This window comes from Chaetodon trifascialis, chromosome 10 (assembly GCF_039877785.1).
Source record: "Chaetodon trifascialis isolate fChaTrf1 chromosome 10, fChaTrf1.hap1, whole genome shotgun sequence".
In the NCBI taxonomy this organism is placed as follows: Eukaryota; Metazoa; Chordata; class Actinopteri; order Chaetodontiformes; family Chaetodontidae; genus Chaetodon; species Chaetodon trifascialis.
The window spans coordinates 12458716-12482766 of NC_092065.1; the positions used below are offsets into that span (position 1 = coordinate 12458716).

Consider the following 24051-nt stretch of genomic DNA (forward strand, 5'->3'; position numbering starts at 1 on the left):
GCTAGATACAATATTACTGTATGTGCATTATTTTATTACCTCCTGTGCCAAAGGGAAATGGACCAAAATATTTAATGCATGTAATCAGATTATATAAGAATCAACCCAGTTTGCAATCATTTTCTACAGATCTTTTATAGCCTCTCAGAACAATCTACAACAAACATACAGACGACCTGTGCCTCAGACTGACTGACTGCCTTCTCACTGTGGGACAGACAGACAGACAGTGGTGACTGCCAGAGGTTACAGCTCTATTTTTTAACTAAGCATGAGACATTTGATGTTTGTTTGTGTCCTCCAGAAAACTGCAGACTTCTCACTCGCCAAGAGTGATACTGGTGAGATTGTTACAGAGGATGGACGAAGCCGCTGCCCCTTCAACCCTGAATACAGATCTACTGCCATCATTGCTGGTAGGTCCCAGAATGGCTGTCAGCTGTCGATAAAGTCAAGCTGTGTTTACTTTTTTTGATTTATAGAAGCCACTGTGGGAATAAGTAAAGTAACTAGACACAGGTGGTTGATATGGAGACAAATTGGGGCATAACCTCTGGATTTCATTACCATGTGTTACACCGAAGCCCATTACCTCGAGGTAAACACTGTGATTATGCTGGTCTTCTTCGTTGTGTTGCAGATGGAGAACTGTATGCCGGTACAGTCAGTAATTTCCAAGGAAATGAACCCATCATTTTCAAGAGTCTGAGCCAAGGAACTGCTCTAAAAACAGAAAACTCACTCAACTGGCTTCAAGGTACAAATGTTTGACTGGAAGTCATTATATTTTCAGATGATAAAAGTTACATATGTTATTTATTATTATCAAAACTGCCAGACATGCTGTCTGAGAACTCTAGAATCTGACACCCTTAAAGATTGTGTAGATGAAATATGTTTACCTACCAGTCCCTGATGGACTTGCATTTTCCATGTAGTGTGTTGATGTCAGAGGGAGTAGGGACGTCTGTCCCTGGATGCCTGAGTTTCACACTCTGGGCTGACAGTATTGTTCATGTTGTTTTTCCTTCAGACCCAGCCTTTGTTGGCTCTGCCTACATACAGGAGAGCCTACCCAAGGGTAACCTCGTGGGCGATGATGATAAGATTTACTTCTTCTTCAGTGAAGCAGGAAAGGAGTTTGATTTCTTTGACAACACCATTGTGTCACGCATTGCTCGTGTGTGTAAGGTGAGTGCTGCTTAAAGGCAGATAGTCCATCTAAAGGTTCCTTTTTTCCCTTGAACAACAATCCCCTGACACCTCCTCCCATTACTATAGGAGGCTATCAGACCACTGTGCATTTCATGTGTGTTTGTGTTCATCATGTGCTCCTGTACAGATGTATATGTAGTCCTCTGAAAGCTTCAAACAACTTAAATATGATGAGTGTAGCTGGCAGTCTTTCTGGGCTTTGACGCAGGTTCTCTTGTTACAGAAAAACATTCCTCTTGCATGCTTTCCTCTGTTTGATTCTTTTTCTCCAGATTCTCTCCTCCCGCAATTCTTATCATGTTTCTCCAAATATTTGTGTTCAGACAGGACTCAGTAGCCAACTCAGGATGGCTTAGGATGACTGGAGCGCCAGATCCTTGTACAGAACTGGATTATCACCTGCTGAAATACTCAAACCCAGGGCCTTTTTTCAGGGTCTTTTCAGTTCTGTGAACTTTATAACATCACAAACCAATTCTCCAGATCAGACAGCTGCTTGTCTCTGTGAAAACAATCATGTTTATCTCAGTCCATAGAGAGTGAAAAATACGAGCTGACAATTCGATGTGTATTTTGGATTTTAAACGTCCTGTGACACCGATATTTATTTTTGGTCACAACTTTTAGGAAACTACCTTGAAAGTCAGTGTACTTTTTATTTCCAGGCCATCTCCAGGTGTGTGTCTGATAGTCATCCTGCTTTCATATAAAGGGAAGACACTACCTGTGTGTGCATCAGATATAAAGCCTGAGGTGAAAACCCAGCTGTGAGTCACCGGCCTGTTTCAGTCAGACACGACTCATGGGGTTGTATTTTCTTCATCTTCATGCAATTATCCACTCAGTTGTTCCATACATCCAATTGGGAAAAAAATCATTCCAGTTAACTGAGTCTGATAAATATTGACTTGTAGCATGTTGATGATGAGTCATGCTTAAAATATGGGGAGTCTAAAGTTAACCAATCAGGAGAGGAGTAATACTGTGTCACTATGTGTACTATGTTAAATGCTCAGACTATAGATGGTGTCACTTCCTTTAAATAATACCGCATTGTGATCCCTGTTCAAATAACGTGCTGCTTTAAATTTGATCCCATCAGCGTCTCTCTTATCCCTTCAATTTTTGCATTGGCTGCTGTCCCTGTCTTTGTTGTTTATTCAGGTGTTTAGTACACAGGTTCCGCTTCATCGAGCCTAACTATGGAATGATAAACAATGTTTTGCTTGAAACAAACAAAACTAAGCATGTTCTCATTTGCAGGGTTGTTTAGTTTCCCAGAAAGAACCCATTACTGGCTACATGTCCATGGCTTGTTGAACAGCCTTTTGAACAAGGGACGCTTTTACAAAGGATTAATGAATGGGCTGCATTTGCTTCAATTATTCAGAAGTCAGTTTAAGCACAGAGTGGCATTAAATTATAAAACTAGGTTCAGCCAGGAGGACGAGAGAATATACTGTATGTAGCTCATTATCTGCCTGGCTTACTACAATAAGCAATTGCAACAGAAGCTAAGCATTGGTCATGTGTCATTTCCCCTCCCGTCCAATGCTGCCATTTCCTCTGATTAATGTTATATTAAAGTCGACCCAATTGAAGCTTCATGTTAAGGGGTTGTATGTAGTTTCGGTCTTTCAGTATTTCTCTTTGGTCCTCTGCTCTGCACATTTCTAAAACAATGTATCCCCCCCAACAGCCAACTCTCATCTTGTTAAATCTACGCTTGTGAGAAAATTGGAGTGATTGTTGCCATGAACTGAATGGAAACAGACAGTGTGTCTGGTGCAGGAGATCGTCCTCCCTTTAAGATCCAGGTGTTTCGCAGAGCTGAAATAGACTCTTAGTTTGTGTAGGTAAAACATCTGTTCTCACCCTCCTGAGGCCTTAAACTCCCTGTGGACTGTAGTCAGTGTTACAGTCATACATCACCTCCTGTAAATCACTTTCACATTGAGGTTTAAAGATGTAGTTGCTCTCCAATTTGCACAGATATCCTTTTGTACAACCAGCGTAACAAAATTAGTCTGCATGACAAGGAGGTCCCATGTCACACATCACTTTGAAGGCTAGTGCCAAAGGCGACGAATCACAGCGGTAGTGTCAGTGAAGACGGATTGTCGGGGAGCAGCACTTCTTTCTCTTTCATGTAAAAGCCCTCCTCAAAGCCCCACGTGTGTTTTTTTTGTTTTTTTTTAACTTAACCAGTTGTGATGATGTATATCGTTTTCATGACCTAGAAGTCTGCTGCCTCAGGGTATATCTGTGTTACAGGCACAATTGATTTGGCTCATTATGGTTTTACTATGTGAGGTTAATGGTTTTCGATTACATCAATTCTCACAGCTTCACCTTTAGACACAGTGTTTCCTTCCTGTTTCTGTTTTTACTCATGTAGAAGGGAGATAAAGACAGAATCATTTTCTTAATATAATATTATCTAATGTATACTGTATGTTAAGGTATGTAAGGTATGCCATAACAGCGTACCATATGGTGCACATCAGTATTTTATGCCTTTTACATCTGTCAGATCTCATCAAATCAAACCTTTTTTTCCCCTGAGGCATTGTCAACAGTCACCACCTCAGACAGGTGTCAGTCTTGTATTCTTGCGCCCTCTACTGGCCACATGCTAAACAGCTCCAAACCTGCAATATTTGTGTTGCAGGGTGACATGGGAGGCGAGAGGGTTCTGCAGAAGAAATGGACGACCTTCCTGAAGGCTCAGCTCCTCTGCTCTCTGCCTGATGATGGCTTCCCCTTCAACATAATCCAAGACATGTTTGTGCTGACGCCCAGCCCCGAGGACTGGAAGAACACAGTGTTTTATGGAGTATTCACGTCTCAGTGGTGAGGAGCAACTTTCACCACTTTGGTCAACACATCACCAAACTAATGTAGTGATGCCTTCAGAGAGTAAAAATGTCTCTTTGTTTGACGTACGCTTGAAAAATGTTCTGATTGAAATCAAAGTGCAAGTGGGGCCATAGCTACCTTATTATTTTTTTGGACTTTTGATGGGCTTACAGTGTACAATTACACACACTATCCACATGTTGGGCTTTTTAGGGCTGGTTCTGATGTTTGGTAGACTGATTATCTTCAAAATTTACTGTTTATAGGCAGAAAATGAAATTAATTACTCTTCAACACAATTACATAACTGGCAGTGTTGGTGAAAGCTTTGAAACAACATTTAGACCAGATAAAATAAATAGATATATTGAAACTTTTGTTTTCAATACTCAAGAGTGGTCTTTTGGACTCATTTGAAATTAAATTGTATACATTTATTCAGACAGGGGCCATATACAAAAGCAATCAAAAAGAGAGCAGATGCTTTTTAGCAGATTTAGCTTCTAGTGATTTTCCATCTGCATTCCCTGGTTAGTTAAACCTGACCACAGTATTTCTAAAATCATCTCTCAATACAGAGATGTTTAGGCTTTCGGTGTTAAACTCCTCTGTACGCTCACAGATTCTATAAGGCTGTACTGAATGAAACAAATGATCTGTCAGTATTATTAAAATGCTTATTTCTTTCATTTAAGGTATAAAGGTGCTTCAGGAAGCTCTGCAGTGTGTTCCTTCACTATGGACCAGGTGGAAAAGGCGTTCAACGGGCGATACCGTGAGGTCAATCGAGAGACTCAACAGTGGTACACATACAACCATCCGGTCCCAGAGCCCCGGCCTGGAATGGTAAGTACCTGCTTGCTGTCCTCTGCTGGAGAACCTGTAAAAACTCAGCAGTAGCATTGTGTCAACTGCATGAACAAGTTTCATACATTCCTGTCTGCTCATCAGTCAATCTTGACGATCAGGGCTCAAACAGATATCTGCCGAGCTGGCGTCATTCCCAGCCTCTCTTACTAAACATGCTTCTTATCAAATTTGTTGTGCTTTCATTTCCTGGCAGGCTTATCACAGGCAAATCACTGAAAAATCTAAGCAAAAGAAACACAGAGATGCTGCACAGCTACATTTGGTGTGAGTGAATGTCTGTAAATGACTCGATGTGTTGCCTCTGCAGTGTATCACAAATGCTGCCAGGGAACAGGGCATCTCCTCCTCACTGCACATGCCAGACAAGGTGCTGAATTTTGTCAAAGACCACTTCCTGATGGACAGCGTGATCCGCAGCCAGCCTCTCCTGCTAAAACGTAATGTTCGCTACACGCAGATCGCTGTCCATCGAGTTCTGACAGCGAAAAAGGCGTATAATGTACTCTTCATTGGCACAGGTAAAGAAATCACACTAGCTCACTCATCAACCCCTTTGTAGCATCCTGTGTCACAAGTAACAAAGAGTTTTTTCTCTTCTAGATGATGGGAGACTTCATAAAGCCATTAATGTCAACAACAAGATGCACATCATTGAGGAGATGGTGCTCTTCCGTGATTCCCAACCAGTGCAACACATTGAGCTGGACACTGAGAAGGTATAGTGTAATGGTGCAAGGGAAAACCAGCCAAGCTTGTTTTACAGAGCTTTCTCAGGGTGTGAACTAATAACAAGCTTAGTAAGTGCATTTATTGGCAGTTTAGAGATTCCATGAGCCATGAAGAGTCACAGCCTAAAGCATACCTCGTTCAATGAGCTAATTACATACAACTCTCTCTCAGGGGGTCTGTAAACAGCCAGGGTTTTAACAGCTGGAATTGTGACACCTCCTGAATCCTGGGTTGTCTTTGATACGTGCATTTATACATACATGGCACTGGTGCTTAGAAAAGCTAAGTGTGCTGTATTTAGTTCAGGGTCAGAGAAGGAAGATTCTGGATGAAATTAGTAACCCAGTATTTGTATTTGGGGCACTTCCTTCCTGTCCCCCACTCTGTCGTCTCTCCTCCACAGGGTCAGCTTTATGTTTCCTCTTTCTCTGAGCTGGTGGAGGTCCCAGTAGCTAACTGCACTAATTACCAGAGCTGCGGGGAGTGCATCCTCTCCAGAGATCCTTACTGTGCCTGGGACGGGAGGCAGTGTGTGGATATCAGACAGGCTTCGCCAAGCAAGTATGCATCCCTCCACACAATCATCTGCAAACAGTTTCTATAATATGAAGAGCGTGCATTTGAAAATCTGATTCAATCTATGTGTTTCAGTGCCTGGCAGCAGGATGTAGATGAAGCAGACACATCAGCTATTTGCAACAAGACAGTGCCAAGCCCACGGTTTGCTAAACCTCCACCTACACGTAAGTTAACTCCTCTTCTCTGGACTGTCATAGATTTACAGCACAGCACTCTGCGCTGGATTTTTCCATGCTTTGCCTTTCTATTTGAGCCTTGATTACAAATACGTTCATTGTATCAAACCATTATTATTCTGAATTCTGCACTGGATAAGGTGTTGAAGATTATTTCATGCTATATCTGACTCGATCTGTGTCGCTGCTCTGCCTTTCCACAGGAATGTCTTCTTGCCAGGTGATCATTATCCCAGCCAACACATTCAAAGTACTGCCTTGCAAGCTGCGCTCGAATTTGGCTGAAAGGAGTTGGGAGTTCAGTAAAAGCGCAGGTCACTTCCATTACCCCAGCCCAGAGGGGGGGTTGGTAGTGGTAGCTCAAGCTGACAGGCAGGAAACTTACGAGTGCTGGTCAGTGGAGGAAGGCTTCAGACAGCTACTGGCAAACTACTGTGTGAGGGGTGAAGCCAAGCAGGAGAGCACCACCCTGATCGGCCGTTCACGTACGCCACAGATCCCCCAGGAGGAGTTTATCATCCTGCCAGGAGAAGCCCGCTCACCGCAAATCAACACTAAGACCTACTGGAACGAGCTGATAGTGGTGTGTGCACTCCTGGCGTTTTCCCTTGTGGTCTTCTCTCTATTTGTGGTCTACAGGAACCGCGACCACATGAAGTCCATGCTCAAGGAGGGAGAGTGCCCCAACATGTCTCAGAAGAAGCCCAGAATAGTGGGGAAACCAGCTGAGAACTTGCCGCTAAACGGCAACACAGTCACAGCGTCGGCGTCAGATCACAAGGGCTACCAGACCCTTAACGACAACTACATCTGCAGCACTCCACCACGCGAGTGCTCATCGCCCGACAACAGCAAGAGCTTCTCAGAGTCGGAGAAGAGGCCACTGAACTTGAGAGAGAGCCACGTAGAGATTTCACCCACATGCCCACGGCCACGAGTCAGACTGGGCTCTGAGATTAAAGACTCTATAGTGTGAGGCTGGCTTCATGTTGTGTGGAGTGACTCATTTTAAACTGAAAGGAACGAGTGCACTCGCTGAGAAAGACGAAAACTCTATAAGAAGGAAAACTGAGAATCATCAGACTCTTCGTGGAGAGACATTTCATTACACAGATTTGCACTTTGTCTTTTGTTGTTCTGTCCCTGTGGTCCATGTGCATTTCACGTCACTTCCCCCATATTCAAGTGCATTTGAAGCACACTGAAGAAGTTCCAGTTTGCCTTCAGACTTTTGACGCTTTCACATACGGCTGACAGGAATGTAACAGGCATAGAGGTAGTATCACAGCTATGATTCAGTGATTGAATTTCATAGCATTGCCACTCAGCCCGTCCATAAAATCTAATGGTAGTGCTTTGAAAGACAGCGTGCTATTCCAACATGTTCCCACCAACATCTGACACAGTGTTTGCCATTTTATTTTCATTCTGTTATCTGGTTAAGAGCCTTCCATTCTCTGAGGCTATGCACTATGTACTGTTCTGTAGCAAAGTAAACACTCACACCAGAATATACACTAAGAATCCAGTGGCAGGCAAGAAAGAAAAAAAAATCCTGTCATATACTTTTTAGATAGCTAGCGTGCATTCACAGAGGTATACTCATTGTTAAGGTTTAAACAGCAATTCAGAGAAGGGTTATGGTACAAGATTGAAAAGTGAAAGAAACAAGGAGTCACCTCAGTGAACATGTTGTAGAAACTCTTACCACCTCAGTCACTATACACCAAAAAAAAAAAAAAAGATTATATAAGCACGAATGAAGAAACATTATGCTTTTTTTAAGTATTGGTATTATTAGTCGTTACAAATATTCCTCTGTGGAAGCCTGACTTTTGACAGGTTTTCTGTCACCAAATGTGATAAAGGGAAAAATCTCATTCCAGGTATTATCATGCTGTTCTTCATGAGATAGGCAGCCTATGCAAAGCAAATAATGTGAAGTGGGGTGAACACCAAGACAACCTCACCCTGAGACGGAGTAAGCACAAAGGTGTTGGCGCTGTTAATTACTTTAGGATCAGTGGCACTGCAAACACACCCACGTACACACGCACACTCGCTCTCATTACACTAACTCCAAGTATGCAAGAGATTTTAGCCATTTTGGTGTATTTTTGGGGAGGAGGATTGGCCAAATGTTTCTTCTACAGAGTGGCATTTTTCATAATCATTCTGTAATGTTTTAGATATGCATCACTAAGGTCAAAGGGAAATAATAATCATAAATATTGAAACACACCTATTCATAATCTAATTTAAATAACACACATCTGTATAGCCTCAACTTTGATATACATATTAACTGATGAGAGTCAATGAATGAATGAAAATATCCTCTGCTTGCTTAAATGGTTTTAAAGGCAACCATAAAGGCAATAATTTTCATTCTCACCCAGTAATAAACATTGTGGAATTGTGCATTTTTAATTATCCTAATTATCTATTAGCCATCTCCTTATTCAGAAATAATGAATTATAAACCATATGATCCACATTTATGAGTCACATGTTGGAGTAACTTGAAAGCATTTTTCATGTCATACAATATTGTTTCAGTCTTACCTGAGTTTGGCTCTAGTGTTGTAATGCGGCCAGCAAAACTATAAATTCACAAAAATGCAGGAAGGTATACTGTTTGACTCAGAATGCATAGGATTTGCACATCATGTTGAAAAGCCTTAGTACAATGCAGGTTATGGATTTGGTTACAAATCCGCCTTTGGGAAAACGGATAATGCCTTCTGAAACAATAATCAAGAGATGTGCCTCTTGGGATAATAAACTAACCAGGTAGTAGCTGTAGAGTCAAATGGTACATCATCATGGGTGTGACAGGACTGGCCATGCTCAGAAACAAGTGAAATCATGGAGTACATGTAATTTAATACTGTCTGCATTGTACAGTATGTGCTCATGAGGTGTTTTTTTGTTTGTTAGTTTGTTCGTTTGCTTGTTTTTTGTTGGCTTCAACCTCAGTCAGGGACTAAATTTTATTCTAAAACTGTAGCACATAAATAACCACTGGCTGATTTTAAAATATTGACTTATAGATGCGCAGTAGTATTATGTTACATTTCTTGTAAATGGCACTGCAAAAATGACTCTGTGAATTTCAAAGACTGCCCAGCTGTAATCAATCACGCAAGAATGAAAGATTCATGCTTTGACTGTTATTAAAAACACAAGTGGCAGCTTTTGGTGAAGCGGCTGCCATCAGAACAATATTAAATTAGCTAAGTGCAGAACAAATATAAAGTGGCAGTGATTTAGTAAAATGTGTGCAGGTATTGATCACGCTTTCATTTGAATACAAGCCTAAACTAATGATGCCACAGTGAAAGTATCGTCTGCTCTCTTAATAAACCACTATAGTCTGGCCTTCTATTTGTCACAGAACAAGTTGCTCAGACTCATGTCAACATGTATTGTAAGTAAAAAAGAGGTTTTTTTATGTAAACTTGTTTTGTAAATTCAGCTGCCAATGTAAAAATATTGTGAATTGTATTTTTTTGTATTATACATCACTACTGTTTGTTTTTCTTTTTTGTATTGTATATAAAAAGCACTTTATTTTAATTTTCCAAATAAAGATCAAATGGATAATTTTTTTATTTGAATGGCTCATGATGTTATTACGCCAAATCTTTCCTCTCATCATGCTGTTTTGTGTATTTAAATGCAGATGGATGTAACTGCTCGGCCACAATATCAAGATTTTGAGTGTTCTGAAAGCCTTTTTTTACTGTTTTAATCTCCAAGGGTGGAGTCAGAAACACTCTGCAAACAAAGAGGAGTGTCTCTGATAAAACTCTCACATGCACTCACACACCTTAAAGGCAAACAGAGACAAGCGCTTGCGTATGTGTTGTATTTCTGTTCTGTTACAGCTCCCCTGGACGCATGGATGACATCTGTAACTCAGGATGAAACTAAACAATTGCTGCAGCAGCAGCAGCAGGAAGTGACAGGTTGAAGGTAGGAAGCGGCTCATTGGGTCCATTAATTCGGATGATACCCGCCCACACGGAGATCTGCACCAATGAGGGGCTACCTCCGTGAGACCTTCACTGACACTTAAACTGAGGCTTTTTTGTTTGGCTGGCATTCTGCCGCGGTCAGCTCGAGAGTGACAGTTTTAACTTAATATTTTTTATGTTTTGTTTGTGTTCTTATCTGTTCGACTATGGACCCACCTAGCCTTCGGAGACTATTTTCTGCTTGTGATGTGAACAAGTCCGGTAAGATTGAGTATGAGGACTTCATCATTGTCTGTCAGGAGCTCAATGTCCCCGAAAGTGAGATTAAAACTCTGTTCGATAAGTTCGACGCGGACAAAGACGGATTCATCGACTACAGCAAGTTCTCCTCCAGGTTTCAGGAGGTCTCAGAGACTCTAGACCTGGCGTCTTTTGGCGCTGGGTCGTCCCAAAACCAAGGCTGTCCGTGGGAAGAGCTTGCGGGCGGGATAGATGCGGAGTCTGTCCTCTCTGAAAGGTAACCTTACATCCGGCTGTTCACTCTGTGTTAAACAGGATGTTTTAGGACGGACACGCACACACACACACACACACACACACACACACACACACACACACACACACACACACACACAGTAATGATTATTATAATGGTAACAACAACAACCCGGGCCGTGATCCGACCCGGGATCTGACCCGGACACACACACTAATAATAATAACAATAATAATATCAACAGCCCGGGCTGGATCAGTACCCTGCATCCGACCCAGGACACACACTAATTATTATAATAATGATAATAACAGCTGGGTCGAGTCAGCTTGAATTAAAGGCATGAATCAGTTTTTTAGCATCCGAAACTACCCGGGACCGACCCGGAACTTTCCCCGGACTTTTCCTGATTGGTCCCAGAACTAGAAGACCCGGAAATTTCCCGGGACTTTGCCGGGACTGACCCTGAACTTACCCGGGACTAGACCCGGGATCTGACCCGGGACACACACACACACACTAATAATGATAACAATAATAATAATGATAATAATAATAATAATAATAATAATAATAATAATAATAATAATAATAATAGCCACCTGGGCCGGGATCATATATCGCAAATGAGGCAATGAATCCTTCTAGTTGAAGAGAAACAAGCGCAGGGCTCTTACTAATTACAACTACATTTAGGGTAATGGTCAGTTGTATTTTTAATAATTTGTTTTTTTCATTTGTATGGCGGTCCGGCAAATTATTGCTTTACATGAAACCGATCCTTGGCGCAAAAAAGGTTGGGGATCGCTGACCTATGGGGAACTTCAAGAGTAGCTAAATAAGCTAAAGTCCACTTTTCTGGTGATAAATTACCTGTACGGTCACTTAATTGTTATAATTAAGTTTCCAAAATGGTCTGTGTTCATATATAAGACAAAAATTAAATGAAATTAAAAAAAAAAAAAATTTACTCAAGGTCCCCTTACTAGCCATTTTCTGTCACACTCCACTCAGTGGGTGGAATTAGCTCTGATGTCATGGATGGAGTCATGATGTTCCACAGTTAACAGGATATATGTGCCATTGATGAAGATGGTGAGAAGCCAACGAAAGCTCGGGATAAGGCTTACAAGTGAACATTGAGTTAAGTTTTTTTTGTTTTTTTTTGTTTGCTGTTTGTATTTTTAATTAGCTTTAGTTATATAGATTGTATGGACTATAATTGTAACAAAAACAGCACCTCAAACTGCAGCCTCCAAATTGACAAGTTGTATCAACACTTCTCGTTATTATCCTAATGAAAGGAGGATTTGCTGCAGGGCTGTTGCATTAGGTGTTCCCACTTGCTGGCAGCTAAGTGTGCACATCCTCGACTGTGAGGGGGGAAGGGGGAATTTTATTTATATGAATGGCCATGATGGAGAAAACTTTGGAAATAAATCAGTCTCTATAGGAGCAATAATCAATATACAGTTAAGATTTAAAAAATTAAAACTCACTGTCAGAATCAGAATCAGAATTACTTTATTTATCCATCCATCCATCCATCCATTATCTTCCGCTTATCCGGGGCCGGGTTGCGGGGGGAGCAGTCTGAGCAGGGACGCCCAGACTTCCCTCTCCCCAGACACTTCCTCCAACTCTTCCGGGGGGATCCCGAGGCGTTCCCAGGCCAGCCGAGTGACGTAGTCACCCCATACTTTATTTATCCCCGAGGGGAAATTGTTTTCAGCAGTGCTCCATGCAAAACAGAATTATAGATTAGAATAAAAATTAGAAAGAAGGACGAGAAGGAATATATATATAAAGGCAATATAAAAGAAACAGAATATTAATACTAAGGATATATGTAAATAAGAAATATACAAATATACAGAAATATCCACTCAATGAATGTACAACAATATAAAATGTACCGCAATACAATTGGATGTGCAAAATTGAGATGTAAAATATATATTAGAATTACTATGTACTATGTACTGAATGTTGAATGTGCAAAAACTGAAATAGTAAGATATACAACAGAACAGACAGTGACAGTGAAGTCCCAGGGCCATTCAGAGGGAGGAGTTGTACAGGTTGATGGCCACAGGCAGGAATGATTTCCTGTATCGTTCAGTCCTGAGTTTTGGTGGTATGAGTCTCCCACTGAACGTACTCCTGTGACTGACCAGCACATCATGAAGTGGGTGTGAGACGTTGTCCATTATAGTCCTTAGCTTCTTCAGCATCCTCCTCTCTGACACCACCGTCAGAGAGTCACACTCCTTCCCCACAATGTCACTGGCCTTGCGGATCAGTTTGTTGAGTCTGTTGGCATCTGCCATCCTCAGCCTGCTGCCCCAGCACGCAACAGCATAGAGAATTGCACTTGCCACCACAGACTCATAAAAAATCCTGAGCATAGTCCGGCAGATGTTGAAGGACCTCATTCGCCTCAGGAAATAGAGACGACTCTGGCCCTTTCTGTAGAGAGCGTCAGGGTTCTTAGCCCAGTCCTGTCATTCACTAGAGTTAAGGTTGGCATAAAATTACATTACATCTATTATTTCTGTAAGGAAATATGATAACAAAACACAGATTCATGTTATAGATCTGAGTGGACAGATTTGCTAAAGTCATCAATCGGCATTTGGGGCATTTTTTCTCCAGTTGTTTTGGCAGATCTTAACACATGATATTAAGAGACTGCACTGGCCACTCAGTAATACGTATTTGCTATCTGGCTGTTCAGGTCATGTACTGAATATCAACAGTTATGTCAGAAAATGAGCTTAATCCACATCTACCTGTTGCTGAGCCCAATGGTGTGATGCTGATGATGTTGTGTGGGATTTAAATACACAAGCTCAACAGCATTTATTTGGCAACAAACCCAAAGTATATATAAGAAAAACAGTCAGTGTACCACAGGGCATGTCTATTAAGTGCCTTTAACGTCAGCAACAGACACATACCGATGTTGCACACAGCAGAAGAGGGTTTCCTGTGACAACAAAGCCAGCTGAGCTTGTGTTGCAGTATGAAGTGTGGAGATAACCTTAAGTCTAGACAAAAAGCAATGTGAAACACCCACATCAAAACCTACTTTTCTGGTCATTTAATTGGCTTGAAATGAGGCTTCACATTCACACTGTTTCTCTTGACTGTTGGCACAGCATGTGAATCTACAATAGATGCTACTAGCCACATTAGCCAAGGAATGTGCCAACGTCAAATTCAACAGGCTAACCTACAAAATAAATGGCAAAGAAACATAATAATGGCAAAACTTACAAGTTTGAAGTCTGTATCAGTCCATCCTTGAGCTTCAGCTTTGAAGCAGATCGTTCCTTTTACTGGCCCTGAAAGCAGTCAGAAGGAAAATGATTAGTACACACGAAGAGCCTGAGAGTCTTCCAGTTATTCTTGTTGTGGGGACATTTCCTTCAAGTTCACTGGGTCAGTCATTACTTACTCTGATGGTGGGAGTAGATGAAGACTTTTGCTTTGGTTCTTGTAGCCAACACCAGACAAATTGGCGTCATTTGCTTGTAATGTTGCATTCTATATCCTTGCATTACTGGAGTTGGCGTTGTAGCGAGGAAAATGGTAGTTAGTGGATGTAACTCCAGTTCTATGAGTACGTGCATAGCCCCCTACCTGCGTGTTATCCATAGCCATAGTAAAGAACACTTTTAATATGCTAAAACATTTGCCATGGTAATGACGGTATTGCAAAATCCATGTCATGGCAGAATGTGATCCCTATGCTAACAGTATTTGATGCTAGAAAGATATATTCTCGGTGGAGTATGACATTGCAAAAAACAGCACTGATCTGTTCATTGCTAGTGCTAATTATTTGCTCTCCTCTCACAGTCTCAGGGAGCAGCTGGCTGATCTTTACCAGGCCATTCACTCCTCTGCAAACATGACTCTGCTGCAGCAGTATGAGGAAATCATCCACAGTCTGATCAGTCAAAGCCAGGACAACAGACTAGAGTGTGAACAGCTGGAGACCAGTTTAAAGCGGTAAAGACAAATGTCAGCGTTTTCCTGTGTGAGGTCGGTATAGTTCAGAGCATCTGACCTGTGAAACAGAAAGACACAGAATGATTATGAAACAATCAGCCATTATTTAAACAATAACTCACATCACATAGTGTCAAAGATGATGGACAATCAAATGTGACTGTAATGTCTGTATGAGTAGTGACATTCTGTATTAGCATTTAAGAAAAGTGTTTATTGATATAAAATAATAACTGTAGAGGGGTTTTGACTATAGAGCAGTGCTGAACTGCTGCCCTCTTGTGCCTGTAAAGCACAGAGACGGTGGATAAACCCAGGCACTGACTTACTTTGCTGTGGTTGGGATGTTTCTGGGCTGCAACTTTTAGGCAGTGGGTGTGCAGCCCCTCAGCCAATAACTGTGCAGGTGAGGTAGGAAACTTGATAAAAAGATAGCAACCAGGTGCAACTAAGAGGAAGCTAAACTGTTAAAAAAAAAAAAGTAACTGACAATTCCACAGTTTATCTTTTAAAGATACATTAATTGATTTTAGCCTACTAAACTGGAGGGCAGAAAAACATCCACACAATTAACACACATTTTCACCTTATGTATATATGTATAAATATGTTAGCTAACAATTGCCTACTTGTGCATCCAGCAGCTACAAAGCAACGGTTGCGTTCATTTGGGGCCATTTTTGTGGCCACCAGAAAATGTGAATCCAATGATCACTCGTCTTATTTCCATTTTGTTCTGCACAAACCCCTTAGAACAATGTGTAGTTTTCTTTACCAGCTAATTGACAGGTTTGTCTGTCCACCATCTGGTACTGGATAGCTTTTTTTCCCTCAAACAACTGATAATGGACGTTGATGAGAGCAGCTCAGACTTATAACAGGCAGTAATAGTTTCCAGGTTTGGCACTATGACTTATTTGATTGAAGTTATTTTGCTGCTATTTAATGGACCCCTGAGGTCACCCCTGTGTAGCTGGCAGCAGAGAAAAGATGTCTGACTATATTATCAATTTAAGACTTTTCACCGTGTTTGCTGATATTCAAGCTGAGCAATGGTTGTAGATACTGTAGGTTGTAGTTTAAAGGCTTATAGAAGATGTGAGTTCAGTATTGTAATAGTTTCCTTTAAATTTGTGCAGTGATCCCTCACATAATACCTTGAACCTGATGATTGCATTTCAGTCCTATACATGAGAAGGAATTGTGTGTCAAAGCTTTTTTTTGTTTTCCAGAGTGTGAACTCTTTCTGTGGTTCAGTAACTGCATGGTTTGAGAAAGGTGACATTCCTCACTCAAGGAAGTAGGAAGAACTTAAAGGCAGTAAGAATAAGAAGAATGTGCTGCCCTGCCTTGTTCTTTTAATCTTACTACAAACTGGATATGCCCATCTATTGTACCTGCTATTTCTGCTATCTGTTGAAATACATCGACCTTTGAAATCCTGACAAAACTTATGCTAAACTAAACTAAATCATATGTGAGGTCTCACTGAGAAAGCTCACTGACACAGTTTAGTACACCTGTGGAATCTGCTTTTCAACGGCTGAGGTCCCTCCCTCGCCTCTGGTTGGTTGCTTGTTGTCTGACGAGGGCAGAGCAGTCACAACTGCAGCACACTTACACTCAGTCAGGTAGAACTGACATATGAACAGAAGGTGAATGGATTGTTATTTGTATCACTCCTGCTGTATTAATCTCCCAGACTACCATTGCAGGATCTGCTTTGATTCAGCAGTACAAACTTGAACGTACTTTTTGTTCAAACAGCGCTGAGGACATGAACAATAGTCAGCTGACTGAACTGGAGGAGGATATACAGCAGCAACTAGCCAGGACAGAGGAGAGGGTGAGAGATGAGGTAAGTGGGATACCTGCAGTATTTATAGTTGCTGTCATTTACTTTGTTTACAGAAATTCCAACTTAAATGTAAGAAACCAAATTAACTGACTGTTGTATAAGCAGCAGCATTTAATCAATAGTGAGCAAACAGAGAAATGGACTAAAAGAATGTATTTTATTCCCTAGTAAAGTGAAACTTTCTACACATACTAGTTCTTGTGAGCTACCCGCATATTTGTGGTGCAGTGCACAGCAGCAGGTTACATGTCTCCTGACAAAGAGCCTCTGTAAAGTCAGATGAAAGCCCCTCTTCAAGGCCTGAGCCTGAGTCTGCACCTCTAACTGCTTTGGTTTCATGTAGGAGCGAAAAAAAATGGAGGCAATTTTGGCGAGTGTGCAGAGGGAGCATCAGGATAAGGTCACAGACCTGCATGCCACTGTAGACAGACTGTTAAAGGTAGGTTTTCCCAAACAACATGCATTTACTTTGTTCTGTGGTAATGGTTATATGAGGATGGAATTAAGATTTCTTATTGTACATCATGAAAAGGAGAGATGAAAGCCACTGGACCTGAAAGACAACACAAAAGTTCCTGCATATACAGCTCAGGCTTCATTTCTGGGGAAAACCCCAGCTGCACCAGAAACACAGAGGAAGTCCTTTCCAAAGTCCTTACATTTATTAAGGTGACCTTTCAAGGAGCACCACCAAAAACCTAATATCTTGTGTCCAAATACAGTATATCTAAAATGTGTCAAGATCCAGCTGAGAAAGAAGAGAGCAACAGAATGCATCTGAAATCTGTCTCCAGTCTCCCCTTGTGATCACAAGGCTACCCAATGTCCAGCCAGTATGAGAGAGGGGGTCGGATTGACTTCTCATTCAGTATTAAGAAATGCTGCTTGGATACAGTTAATTCAAGGAGAAGCATAGACTGTAATGTTTGTTTGTTTGGTAATGTTTTACAATAGTTTTTTTTTTTTTTTTTGGCCTCAAGCCATGCTACATCCCTTAATCTAATCTTCCAATCCATCTGCATCATATTCTTGTTCTGCCTGCTTTTCCACCACAGCACACAAATAAATGTCACTTATCAAAATCTGGACTGCACCATAGCAGTACTTAGAAAATCTGTTAAAGAGCACCAAAGAAGTTCAGTGAGAGCAGCATCTAGACATGCTGACATCGCCACCTACAGTCAGCGTGGTCAGTTTTCCTTTTCTCTGTTATTGCTTTTGTGTATTTGAGACTTGATGTTAAACACTTGTACCAAGTAATAGTACCAAATATTTAGTGGAACATCATTGTCTTACACAAAACCTGCGTATCAAAACATTCTTGAAGATAAATATGTACATTGTTATTGTCCTTCTATCCTAAGCGGCTATAAATTACTCAGCCTATTTTTACAGAATCTGAACATCAGACAAAGGAGCCTTACTATTAAATTTCTGTTGAAGCAGTTACATTAAAGCTCTTAAGATTAGATCTTTACACTTGTGCATTAGGAGATTACAGCAGAGGAACAAAGCCTCTGCCTGTACCTGCAGTGGCTAAGCTGTAGGCTACACTGAAGCTAATGTGCACCTCCTCAAAAAAAATCTACTTTTGCATTAGGGCTTAAGTGGCTACGTAGACAGCATGTCAAACACAAGACCTGTGATTGGCATCTTGACAGTTACTGATAGAGACCAACATCCAGCAAGTTAGAGAAAGGCTAAGTGATATTCTCCCTCTTAGTAAACCTGCTCACAGAAGTAATGCTTTATATCACAAAGTGAATTAAAGGATGTAAACATAATAACTTAAGCTATTGATTGCATGCCAGTAATCTTCTATTCATTAGCAAGATGAAGCAAAGCTTCCCATTATCTCTCCACATCACAGAGTAAATAAAGACAAGAACTGTGGGGTAGATAATTAGAGCACCGTATCTCCTGATAATGGCAGACTTATCTGCAGTAGGCGATATGAGGATGGATGCCACCCCATGTTAGCAAAAGACCAAAATGCGTCCCCTTTGTTAACCTGCCATCCCCTCTCTCCATCCCCGAGCAGCAGAGAGAGTGCAGAGGCAGAGGGTCTGTTAAGTTGAATATGTTAGTCTAATCTACCTGACTCATTGATCCTTTAACTGGCCGAGGTTTGTGTAAGTTAGAATCTATGTCCTTGACCGTGGCTCTGAAATATCAGTAGCCTAACTGTGCTGTGTATTGATAAATCTACGGCGCTGTCCGTGGTGCTGAAGTAGCAGATAGATTTATTATTATTATTCTTTCAGTCCCGCTCCTCTCTCAGTTTCGTCTTGGATCTATAATATTCTTTCAACTACATCATATATATACTTATTATACTTTATTATACTTCTTATTGTAGCCTATATACTCTGTAGCATAGTGTCAAAGTGACAAGAATTAACTTACAGTCACAGAAGAGCAAGAGGCTCATAGAGACACGCTGCCTGGAGGATTCCTATCATATTTCTATGAGCATTCAGTAGGTCTGTGCTGCTGAAAATACACCCCCAGACCAACAACCACTGTGACGAAATATTTTAGAAGGGACATGACTAAAGATGCAGTTTTTATGATAGGTGTGTGGGTTAGGGTTATGTGCTCCCATTGGGTTAAACAAACGCTTGTGTAAATGTCTTTTCTCAAAGAGCCGAGAGGACTCTGAAGTCAACCAGTCAAAGGAGGAGGTGGTCAGACTGAACCGACGCATCAGTGATCTCTCACAGGTAAGTCATTTTGGAAGTGATGTTTTTTCAATTGACTTGTCCCTCTGTGTTGTTCCAGTGATTCACTAACTCTCTTCACAGGAAAATGAGCAGCTGCGGACTTCTCTGCTGCAAGCCCAGACAGACATCAGCATCCTGCACTCAGAGCTGGACAAGCTGAAGAACATGTACGCAGACCAGAAAGCTCAGCACGAACGGTGAGGCCCCGTCTTTAAGCTCACCTCTGTTGACACAAAACAAGATCCAGCATACAGTACGACGTGTGGCTTCTATGTCTTCACAGAGAAACAGATGATCTGAAGAGGATGGTTGAAGAATACCAGACATATTCCAGTCAGATTCAGGTTCTCCTGTAAGTCGGTCTTTCTATTGATGATGCTGTCTACTCTGTTTAGTAAGAGAGTAAACTATTTCAGAAACTACGAAAAATTAAAATTACTATTATTTATTTTATAGGTTTGGTTCACCAAAATAACAAAAATCCTGCTGACCTCTAGACGAATCTATTACATTAACTTGTCTTTTCAAAAACAATGTCCTAATTACTTAAAATGACCCACAGTCCTCACTGTAAACTGTTTTCAGTAACACTTTGCTTTACTGCGCTCTGTTTAGAGTTTCTAAACTGTATGGAAATGTGTAATAAATGGTTAATAACACACTGTAATGTAGTTGTAAGGAGCTACAGATGCTCATCAATGTAGTTTTCAAAGAATTATGGGGGCTTTTGTATAAAAAATAATGAATGTCAGTTAGTAAAACAAAGTTGTAATAATCCAAAATGTGTTGCATATCGTTAGCAAATATTGTACATTAGTAAACACTTAAAATGTCCTTTTATGTCTGTACAACTGAATTATAGTGTGTTATAAACATTTATTAAATGTTAAATAGTGCTGATAAACGCTAAATAAGTAGACTTTATGCTTGAGATATTTGTATTTTTTGGTCATTTGTGTGAACCAACCTTTAATGTAGACTATGTCTGTAAAGCAATGAAGGTACTAATTCGATTTTTGAATACTTTCGTGGGCTGAATACTTTTGTGACTCTCATTATCCAGTCTGCAAAATGCCATCCACGTGGTTAAGTTAAACCACATCCAGTGCTGCCTCTGAATTGTCAGTACAATTGTCTTGCATATCCTTGAACACACCATTAGGGAAACAAACAAGAAGCTGTATGACAGTAATGACGGGCTGCGCTCTGCATTGGCCAGTGAAGCAGTTGCAGCTAAAAGAAGGGTAAGTCCCACATTTGCTGAGGACATATTTCCTCATACCCACTGGCTACTACGTCCACTGACAGCAAATTGTTTTCACTAGTTCAAGTGTAAAACAAGTTTCCTTCCTGACATTCCTAATCTGCTCAACAGCTGTCTCCCCAGAATGAAATCCCAGCCCGAAGGATGAAACCCCTCCGGCAGAGCACACTCAACCACGACAGGTATATAAAGTCATGACACACCTCTGTGAATCTCCGGATTGATCTCGGCGAATGAAATTGTCACAGCTTAAAGCTGAGGGTTGTGTATTGGCGCTTTGGTGTAGCTTGGAGCAGAGTTCCAGCAAAACGACCTACTCTCATGTGGCCACCTGGGCTGATAAGTACCTGGACAGTGGAGTCTCCCTGCCGATGGACACAGCTGAGAGTGCAGGCAGTGATTATGACAGCGACGACAGCAGGAGCTCGGCGGAAACTGTGCACCACAGTTACTCGTATGTCCCGTCCGATGTGGAGGTCAGAACACACAACAATAGGTCAGGTCAAATGATGCAATGTGCTGCTGTGAGGACTGGAAATGAGTATTTTCTCTGTCCGTTACAGATATCTGAAGTGAAGTCTGAAGTTACAGCGTCAGTGGCTCCTAGCAGGGCGAGCTCCATTGCATCATCCCTACGAAGACGTTTGTCTGCGTTTTCCACGAAGGTAAAACATGTCAGTTAAAACACACGTGGTTCAAAATGGTTCAAATTTTCTGTAGAAGTGTAGCTTCAGGGGTGGCAGGGTCGGTCAGTGGATTCTAATCTTTTTGGGTTGTGACCCCTCAAAACAAAGCAATTTCTACTTTTGACCTCTGGTCAGTCAGTTGAGACAAGTTTAAAGAGTGATCTGTTCACTATTTTAGTAGAAAAGCCCCAAAGAAGTCAAATTTGTCATGTAAAGAAAGGCAAAAATGAGTTATTATTAACAGGCAGCTCAGATGTGTGCAGAGGCCATTTGTGGGGACCCTGACCCCAGATTGGCCTGTGATTCATCCAATATGTAAACTAATAACATTCCAATCAGCCTTTGTGTTTAGTGCTAATGAGCAAATGCTACCATGCTAACCTGCTAAAGCTGGTCAGCACTGGTGAACATTAAACTTGCTAAACAGCAGCATTGACAGTGTGAGCATGTCAGCATTTAGCTCACTTAAATGTTTTAACAGCTTTTAAATGATTGTTTTTCATCTTTTCATTTTTAAGTGTTTTAGTTTTTAAGGGCAGTTGAAATGGGTCATGTGAATACAGGTGGTTGTATAATGGCAAAGACTATGAGTTTCAAAAAAAAAAAAACAAGGACCTTGAGTTTAGGCAAATTGAACATTCACTCTCAACTAAATAAATCCTTAAAGCTTACTGATTTTTTTTTTGTCCCATTTCGGAAGCCTTTAGAAGCAGACATAGTGGAAACTGATGAACCTGCTCCGATGTACCGTCTGGTTTTAGCTGGAGACGCAGGAGCTGGAAAGTCCAGCTTCCTGCTGAGACTTACGCTCAACGAGTTCAGAGGAGACATTCAGACAACACTGGGTGGGTGCCGCAGCAAACACATCACATTTAATCAAACGCTGACGCATTCTTGATGTCAGACTCTTAAATCTGCTTCTTGGTTCTCAGGGGTCGATTTCCAAATGAAGAAGATGCTTGTGGATGGAGAGAAGACGAGCCTGCAGATATGGGACACAGCTGGTCAGGAGAGGTAGTGCACTGAAGCAGCAAGAGGAAAAACATGGTGTTATCAATTAAACCTGTTCTTTTCATAGTGAGTCAAGAATGGAAATACACCAGACTAAACACACAGTTGTATGTCTTTCTTTACACTGTAGGTTTCGTAGTATTGCCAGGTCCTACTTCCGTAAAGCTCACGGAGTCCTGCTGCTCTATGATGTTACTTCAGAAAGCAGCTTCCTTAACGTCAGAGCGTGGGTGGATCAGATTCAGGTGACTGTGGAAATGCTGATCGACACGTTGAATGAATGACAAAAAATGCTTCCAAAAAGCAGGAATATATTTTACAATGGCCTTTGTTTCCATCCAGGACTCAGCGGAGGAGAAAATCCCCATGTGTGTTATTGGAAACAAGGTGGACCTCCGAGAGCAGCTTCCAGAGAGAAGCTGTGTGAGCAGTTTGCACGGAGAGAAGCTGGCCAAGGTGTGAAAGTCATTCCACCTGATGGCAAAGTGTTTATACAGATGCCGGGCTTTGCCAGGTGTCCAAATAAACTGACCGCAGTCAGGTATGTCGATGCTTTGCTTGCAGGCATATGGCGCCTTGTTCTGCGAAACGAGTGCCAAAGAGGGAACCAACATCGTCGAGGCTGTGCTTCATCTAGCCAGGTAGGAGGCCGGAGAAACTGAGCTGAGAATATGTTTCCTCCACAAACCATGGCAACACTTGGACTTGTTTTCCCTTCCCACAGAGAAGTAAAGAAAAACGTCAAACTGAGGCGGCAGTCAGACTCTCAGGTCAGACTGAGTCCATCCAACCCAAAGAGGACTCTTGACGCCTGCTGTGGATTGTAGATGCCTGACATGAGTAGATACGACGGAGCAATGAAGAACACCACATTTTTATTTTGTCATGAAGAACATAATTTTTCCCGCAAGAACATTTTCTTACGTTTTAACTTAAATATATATTTTCGTACCTGATCAAAATGAAGATTTGTATTAGTGTAAAACATGCACAAATGTAACTGCACATAATGTAATCATGCTTATACTTTTCTTAGGATTTGAAATTTTATGAAGTAAATAAATAAGGAACATTGATGCCTCAGTTGAGATTCAAAGGTATACTATGCAGGAATTGCCGTTATTATTTGGAACTTAACAGGTTTTGGTTCTGTGTCTGCCATTTTTGTAGCTTCCTCTTGGATGCGTGCTGCTTATGGTCTGGTGCCTGGTCGCTATCTATTTATAAAGTCAGAGTAAGAAAGGGATTACATTTGTAAGAGTCCATACGCTGTTGTTTTTTTGTTTTTGTTTTTGTTTTTAAAGGAAAATCCTGCACAGTATACCTTTTTAACTTTTCACTCATGTTGCCAGACAGAAAGATATGTCTTTTTAAATGCACTTTTTTCCCTTTCAGACCAAACGTCTGCGACAGAGGTGTTTGGTTCTTGAAAGAAATTCAAGAGCAAAAAAAAACAAAGTACATTTTTGGAAACATTTTTATTAAGCATCACATCGCAAGCATTGCTCATGTAGGCAATATTACATTTCAGCACCTTCAATTATCGGAGCACTGATCAAATATCTCACAGAATCGTGACGTTGAAAGC

At 41.2% G+C, this 24051-nt stretch overlaps 2 protein-coding genes across 5 annotated transcripts in view; both read left to right on the forward strand.

The window, feature by feature from the left end:
* Positions 1 to 10044, forward strand: part of sema4ba (sema domain, immunoglobulin domain (Ig), transmembrane domain (TM) and short cytoplasmic domain, (semaphorin) 4Ba) — a 44623-nt gene extending 34579 nt beyond the window's left edge. For all 4 annotated transcript variants that reach the window (XM_070971767.1, XM_070971765.1, XM_070971766.1 and 1 more), the window contains exons 6-15: positions 305 to 416; positions 641 to 757; positions 1034 to 1191; positions 3887 to 4068; positions 4770 to 4920; positions 5252 to 5462; positions 5545 to 5660; positions 6077 to 6234; positions 6325 to 6416; positions 6632 to 10044. In XM_070971767.1, coding sequence (XP_070827868.1) covers positions 305 to 416; positions 641 to 757; positions 1034 to 1191; positions 3887 to 4068; positions 4770 to 4920; positions 5252 to 5462; positions 5545 to 5660; positions 6077 to 6234; positions 6325 to 6416; positions 6632 to 7404 — 2070 coding nt within the window. In that variant the 3' untranslated portion in view covers positions 7405 to 10044. The remainder of the gene's footprint in view (positions 1 to 304; positions 417 to 640; positions 758 to 1033; positions 1192 to 3886; positions 4069 to 4769; positions 4921 to 5251; positions 5463 to 5544; positions 5661 to 6076; positions 6235 to 6324; positions 6417 to 6631) is intronic.
* A 509-nt stretch (positions 10045 to 10553) lies between these two features.
* On the forward strand, positions 10554 to 23366 carry rasef2 (RAS and EF-hand domain containing 2). Its single transcript, XM_070972556.1, has 17 exons — positions 10554 to 10925; positions 14769 to 14921; positions 16689 to 16779; positions 17123 to 17218; positions 19425 to 19502; positions 19584 to 19699; positions 19786 to 19854; positions 20665 to 20746; positions 20878 to 20948; positions 21053 to 21242; positions 21330 to 21431; positions 22153 to 22297; positions 22385 to 22466; positions 22594 to 22708; positions 22806 to 22919; positions 23028 to 23104; positions 23188 to 23366. Exons 1-17 carry the CDS (start codon positions 10615 to 10617, stop codon positions 23288 to 23290), a joined length of 1995 nt encoding a protein of 664 aa, XP_070828657.1. The 5' UTR covers positions 10554 to 10614; the 3' UTR covers positions 23291 to 23366.
* Positions 23367 to 24051: the final 685 nt, after the last annotated feature.